General features: G+C 38.5%; 1 protein-coding gene across 1 annotated transcript; it reads right to left on the bottom strand.

Moving 5' to 3' along the window:
- Positions 1 to 590: 590 nt before the first annotated feature.
- LOC136675146 (solute carrier family 46 member 2) lies at positions 591 to 5,487 on the bottom strand. Its single transcript, XM_066651570.1, has 5 exons — positions 5,339 to 5,487; positions 3,885 to 5,033; positions 2,648 to 2,731; positions 1,153 to 1,309; positions 591 to 1,056 (listed from the first exon to the last, which is right to left on the bottom strand). Exons 2-5 carry the CDS (start codon positions 4,876 to 4,878, stop codon positions 999 to 1,001), a joined length of 1,293 nt encoding a protein of 430 aa, XP_066507667.1. The 5' UTR covers positions 4,879 to 5,033; positions 5,339 to 5,487; the 3' UTR covers positions 591 to 998.
- Positions 5,488 to 7,310: the final 1,823 nt, after the last annotated feature.

Below are 7,310 nucleotides of genomic sequence, written 5' to 3'. Positions count from 1 at the left end.
TACAGAACACAGTCCTGTCATTTCCGACAGATACAGGAGGTATTTTATGAAATAGGCCTCCAGCCTACATTGCACAAGTCCAGTCCAGTGCATGAACTAGATCAATGACACATCTCTAGTTTGCCATTAGTTTTCATTGGCAAATATATATAGATACATACAGTTTGTTTGTTTGTCTTCATGTTTTCAAGAATTCCAAAGTCAATGGTCGGACGAGTACAACTGAGGGAACATGTCTTTTCTATGACACAGATTTATAGACACTCGCCCCCCTCTTACACCACCTATCTCTTGTTTTGTGTGAGTTGTTTACTATAATGTTGATGTAAATTTGGATGTTTAAACTGCAAGGAAAAATAGCTTGTACATTGATGTTGTTTTCATGCTACAATCTTGAATCCACAGATTTTAAATATTAAACTGATTACAAAAATTGAATGTATTAATACATTTTTTTTCCCTTCTTGATTCATGTTTAAAGAGTCAGTCCATGGACATATCAGTTCATTATATACACTTCAGAGAAACAGCATTTAAGTTTCAAGTACAAGGGTTCCTGTGTGATTGACACAGTCCAAACCCAGTGCATAACAAAACAGCAAAGGCACAGTAAGTGATACAGATGAACAGTTAACAACAATAATTATTAAATGGTCAGTCTCTTAGTTCTCGCAATGTCAATACCATTGTGATTTAAAAGCAATGTAAACTCCTGTCCAATGGGTGCGCACTAACACTTGGTCAGATAAAGACAAATGTAACACTTTAACAACAATGTACCGCACACAAATCTGAGAACGACCAGAACATCTTGCAAAAATGAACAGAGTACCTTAAAATTAAACACTGTGGGCAAAAGACTGCAATAATGATACGAAACGTCCAGCGGATACAAAAAAATGAAATGCTACACGTTCATAGTGTCCATTTCTCGTAGAACGTCTGTCTCCTCACATGCACTCATTCTCTCCTTCCATTATAATGATGTTCTAATATCGTCAGTTCCCTTGAATCCTCTCATAGTTGTCCTGTCGTGCAGTGCGGCATCCAACAACACTTTCAGAGGAAAGGAAAGAATAAAAAAATCAGCATATATTCCGATTTTATGTATTAAAATCTCCATTAATATACTAAAAGACATTTTCATTTTACCTGACGGGAATGAGGGAGAAGAAGGTGATGATGCTAGATAAAATAAAGACAAATCCAGGGAAAGTGTCGAGTGTGGACTGGTAAATTTTGGTATACATGGGTGTTGTTGCTAAACTAGCCAATCTGAAGGACAGCTGGAGGCATATAAAGGTCATTCCTGTGAGGATAAAGAACAGAAACACATACATATACTTTGGTCAACAGCGAAACCTAGTGGTTAAGGGAGGCTATCTCTTGAAAACTAAGTGGCACAAAGTAGCAGTTTGTAATTCTACTAAAACTTAATGTAGTCCATCTGCATCTCGGCATAATTCATTAGCCCCCATTACCCCATTCATTCCACACCCAGGGAACTTCCACTGAGCCGAAGGAACTGGGTGCAGCCCTCATTTCTCATCACTCAAAAATTCATTTTATTTTTTCATTTAATAAGTGATGCTCCTCCTCAGCAAAGCGAATGTACTGTTCCTTTAAAAGTCATTTGTGGTACAAAGCTAGTCACTAATGACCATGTTATTGACCTTTATGCTATATGTGTGTGTGTATGGGTGTGGGTGTGTGTGTGTGTGGGTGTGTATACACTCTCTCTCACTCACGTCACAAAGTTGCTTTACCGTGAAACAACACGTCACACAAAGAACAATTTCTATTGTCTGAAATTGTACCCATACACAGCCACCCATATACATACAGTCACTGTAAATACCATCAGTGTGCCTGTCACAGCAGCAGAACCTGTGCGGCCAGGAAGCTGCCGTTTATGCTCTGCGCCTGGCCTGGGAGTGCCTCTGAAGAGTTAGGCGCTATAATTAATTATGCAATCCTCACTTCTCTAACCTTTATCTGTAATACAGAGATAACTTTTGGAGACGAAAGCATAAATCACTTCTATTCTAGATCCAGACAATCTGGATTATATTCCAGTTTTGTTCATTTCTAATAAACATGCTCATTTGTAGTTATATACATTCCATTTTCTGATCAATTATAATCAATAATAATGTATCTTTTGATACATTTATCCATTTTCCCATTCATTCTCTATTTAACAGCAGTGAAATCTGAAGGGATCTAAACATTAGTAATACATCTGAGAGGTGAGTGGAGGGGCAGATTACAACATCATTGTGTACCCTCATGTGATTTGCTTCAGGGGCTAAATCCAACAATCCAACAGGCTCCCTGTATTATATACTATTTAGAGGACTATTTATGACTGGGTGTGAAGGAAAGTAGTAAAATGTACCAAAATTCTTTTACGTCATTTGTTTCCCCTCCCTCGAATGCACAGGCATGTGGTTTCACTTCGTCACTGACACTACGACCTGTTTTAAGTGATTATCATTTGTTTGACAGACGAGAAGGTAATGTAAGGAGAAGGACTGGCTTAAATGTTTTGTTCCTAAGTGCCTTTAGTAGACAGAGCACATGGATAAAGCAGTATCACATACTAGCCGACAGGCAAAATGTAGATGCTGTGTGAACAATATCTTACCATATGATGTTCCTCGAACCTGCTTTGACAATAAAGAGCGAATGGTTGGCATGGGGATTAGAGCAAACAGCATGACAAAGCGAGCTGGAAATGAGAAAACAACCAGTTATCAGTTATTTGGCAACACAGTGAGCCATGATTACATTTCCTATGTGTCTACATGGCAATTTAAGCTTCATTAGTTTGACCCTTGAGACTGCACTTTTCAAGCACAGACCTGGTAACATCTTTATTTAAATCTGTAACGCATCATTCACTCACGGCTTCCCTATCTCAGTTCCTCATTTTCAGACACGTTGACGGGTAAGAGGCCAATTGTTTTGTGAATTCTGGGTTGACTTCTGATTTATCTTGAGATAAAGCATTATATTTAACCTATAGCCTCACAGTCTACAGCAACACATTCCATTTATATGCAAAACATTTTTGTAAGAGAGTAGTTGACCTAGATGGAGTTTGCGAGAGATGCCTTGATTAGCATAAAACACTTTCTCATCAAACCTGATATCAAGTTAAAATGTGGAAAATTTGTAGCCACCGAGACCTCCAAGAGTGGTATCGGAAACAAATAACAATGCATAAACTAATCAATAAATAAATGATACAACATAATAGATATAAAAACATAATACCTCCCCAGTGAAATTCTGTTCATTGATTAGTTAGCTACTTAAAGGCATTGCCAGATGTTTGCTTTTATAATAGATTTTAAGTCATATTTAATGACACATTATACTGCACACCACAGGAAATGGTGGAACACTGTACTACAACTGTATATATAAATGACTGTGTATCAGATTTGACCAATGTATACATGAAAAATACTAGTATTAGTATTCCCATGTGGTGCATCCTTACTCTCTCAGACAAAAAGGGTACTGTACTGGTACATTATTGTCACTAAAGGTACAAACAATGTTAATATACCTTTAAAAAAAAGGGTACAGCAGTGGTTTTAAATTTCAGTTGTGTTCACTAAAGGTACATCACCTTTTCCAAAAGGAGAGGTGAATATATCCTAGAACTGTGTAAAATAAAACAACAAAATACAAGTTTTGGAGACTAAATTGGATGTATGAAATCAACAGCTTAATTTTACAATTAATATAGAATATAGTATGGTTATGTCCCGCTGAATATGGAACTTGAGAGTACCACCGCAGTGAGATGTTTTTTCTGAGAGTGCAAAGACAATCAATAAATAAATCAATGCGTACATTAAATTATCTCATACCTATATAATACATGGCAGTGGTGGTGACAAAGGTCATTAAGTAGATCCCAAACATGAAGGACACCATGCCTATCATGATCATGCTGGTGTCACTCAGAGTAAACCTGGTGAATAGCTTGACCCCGAGAAAGCTGGTGATAAAGATGAGGGAGCCAGCGGCATTCCCATATCCCACCTCCGTGGCACTCCACTCCAGCGGGGGCTTCAGGACATAAACAGACAAGATCTCTACACCTCCAGCAACAGCCACATCGTACAGTATCCCACTGGCGAAGAGAAGAATGATGATGATCTTGTCCTGGCTGCTGTAGGTGATGATGCCAGAGCTACTGCTTTCTCTGCGTTCCGGCCTTTCCAAGGTAATCCGATTCACCTGTAGGATGAAGACGGCGTACAGGAGGCAGAAGACGTAAAGGGCTACGCTCATGACGGCCAGCAGGACACCTTGCTTCATTCCCACCGTGTACAACTGGAAAAGGTGCCCTGAGGCCAAGCTGCCAATAAAACCAGCCAAGCCATATACCAACTCTGTGCGCATGATGCAGATTGACCTGTCTTCTTCACTCGTACTGACTGACACCAGCGCCATGATTCCTGCCCAGTAGGATGAGAAGCCCCCGCTCAGTCCATGGATCACAGGCGCTGCGTACATCACCTCAATCCGCCACTCGAGTAGGACCACAAATAATAAAAGTGCCCTGGACACCGTGTACCCTAGCAGCGGGACTACAATCGGGACCTTCCTGTAGCCCCTGTCTCCAAACTGTGCCAACAGAAGGGCAGGAATGATTGGGATGAACTTGGCCAACATGTTGAAGGTCATGTAGAAGTTGGCGATGGCATTCTGCTCCTTGTGTGGGTCAGGAGGACTGGTGGCATTCTCACATCTTTGCTTGACCACCATTTGAAGACCAGTATCGAAGAAGGCGCTGGCCACCTGGGCACAGAACACAACAGGTTCTACATGTTTACGTAAAGTCCGGGCCAAGGCCATGTCGCGTGAGAGAAAAGCCGTTGAGAAGTGTTCTGAGGCGGGAAAAAGTGTTTGAGATGTAGTGCCACTCAATTTTATAGTCGCTTCCTCAATATTAACCGACGTTGTTGGACATAGTCACTCCCACAGACAGCATCCTGCGACTTCCTTCGACCCTAAAAGACACAACAACACCGGTAACAACCTGAAGATACCCGTGGCTTATTATTTGCGAGTTTTAACCGCCGAAAAGCCCTCTGAGTCCACACAGCCGAAGCGAATCATTTGTCTAAAACATACAAGTCCCTATTAGCAATGGGGAAGTTACTCGGTGAAATAACTTCAAGATTACTCATGACACACGCAAACAAAGTAAATAGAAGCTAATAGAGGCTTTTAAATCATAAGACCAAATTGAATCACATATCTAAAGAGTATATCTGAGTTCAGGAGCCAACACAAAGAGAGAGAGAGTGAGTACCTGAGGAGAAGGAACTTGTGTCCGGCTTCTTTCACATTGTGGAGTAAAACCAGTTCGTGTTTCCTGTGGTTTTCTTGCAGAGCCTGTTCTATTTGGCAGACGGGTGAGCCAGTCAAAAACCTCCATTCTGAAACTAGGCAGGAATCTGCAGATAATTTCCACCACGCTGAGAGGGATACATTTCCTGCGATTTTCCTTCAAATTTTACCGCTGAAATTTGCTTCCTACAGTTCGTTTACACAATTTCTTTTTTCTTTGTTATGTTTTAATTAAATTATTTTATTTAATATTAAAACCAATATAAATTGTAGGGGTTTAATCAGTGACTGAACGGGGACTCATTTTGTGCCAAATGTCTCCACAGTGTAACCTATTTTTGACAAAGAATATTTGACGGAAATAGTGATTATGTATTTATTAATTATTATTTAAGAACATGTAAATACACTTTACAGTCCATATGAAGAAAAACAGCAACAGAGGGACATTGACCTTAGGGAAGAACGCACGTAAAAGGAGACTAGGATATTTGCATTTCAAAAATTCAGTTTTTACATTCATTTACTACATATGAATATGAATTTTCTCTGAAGGTATTATAGCCTATGGTACAGTAACGTGGCTTCCTGTACTAAAACACATTAAACCCTACATTTTTCTCAGTTATTACTAATAATAAGCGCTCTCTACGGCTGAAACAATTAAACTGTAACTCAAACGGAAAGTAAAACACAATACGTTACGCTTTTTTCTTCCCATTTAAATTCATTTTAAGGAAACAGCTTAACGTGGTTTAATTTACTAAAACCACAACATAGGAACATTAAACCTTTCTCAATCACTGAGAAAAAAAAAAGCAAAAAGTGAAAATAGAAGTCCTCTGCATTATTTCATTTCAACTGTTTTGTTTCTTTGATCGCCTCAGACCAGCCGCAGGGGTGTCAGGGCAGTCCACACAAAATTCAGGATCTTAATACATCTATGTTAGTGCCTGGAATTGTTTAATAATAGCTACTAGGAATAAAATATAATAAAAAGGCATTTTTCTTTTCCACTTTTGCCCACATTTTATGTAAAATCATGTAGATAATTTTTGATATACTATACAATGTGTATGTTGTATGCAGTGTGTATTGCAGACTTTTATTTTGCTAACAACTACAGTGTAAAATGGATCTGAAAACTTTTTAGTCTGAATGTATGAAGAATTAATACCTGCTGTCACATGCAGCAACCAGACCACTGACCATTGTCACCAATTGAAAGGGTTATATTTCAAGGAAATAGACTCACAACAGTACATAAACATTGAGAACCAAAAGCCACGGCGAACGTTCATGGTGCACATCTCAGTTCCTCATTAGTAAAGATCTCTCAGTTGATTGTGATTTATAATTATGTACTCTTCTAAACCTGCATGCTGTTTCCTTGTTATATGAGCCAACTGATCTCATTTTCCAGGATATACATATTTTTCTAGAATATTTCTAGATTATAGGGACAGGTTTCTTTTACTTACAGAGCATCTGTAAAAAATCTAAAGAAACAAAATGCTCTGTAATAATGTTTTCTCTTCTTGAAAAGAGGAAGTATCTATTTCACACGTTTGGCCACTTAATCAAAGACATATAAGCGTGTAATATTTTAACTTTTCTCTGTGACTGGAACCTGCATCTTTGTGAATGTTTTCTCTCATTCTATGACTTGTATTCAAGATACTTGTTTAAGCCATTTGTATATCAAGTACATAGGAATCTTTACTGGCTCTAGCTAATACGTTACATCAATTAAAAATAAGTATTTTTATTTACAATGTCAGAAAACAGTTCTGTACAGTTATATTGTTATCCAATAAATGTACAGACAGTGTAAATGTCCCTTTACAGTTACAGCAGGGGTCTTCATGTCCAGTTGTTTACATTGAAGACCTATTGAATTCCCCAAAATATACAATTAGTATAATATATAGTCC

This window comes from Hoplias malabaricus, chromosome 18 (assembly GCF_029633855.1).
Source record: "Hoplias malabaricus isolate fHopMal1 chromosome 18, fHopMal1.hap1, whole genome shotgun sequence".
Classification (NCBI taxonomy): Eukaryota; Metazoa; Chordata; class Actinopteri; order Characiformes; family Erythrinidae; genus Hoplias; species Hoplias malabaricus.
This window is presented reverse-complemented; position numbering and strand designations above follow the sequence as displayed.

Coding starts and splice junctions, on each gene's coding strand:
- LOC136675146 (XM_066651570.1), bottom strand. CDS start 4,878: ATGGCCTTGGCCCGGACTTTACGTAAACATGTAGAACCTGTTGTGTTC. Junction 2,732..3,884: donor CACTGCCATGTATTATATAG/GTATGAGATAAT, acceptor TCTCATTTCCAG/CTCGCTTTGTCATGCTGTTT. Junction 1,310..2,647: donor GGTTCGAGGAACATCATATG/GTAAGATATTGT, acceptor TTATCCTCACAG/GAATGACCTTTATATGCCTC.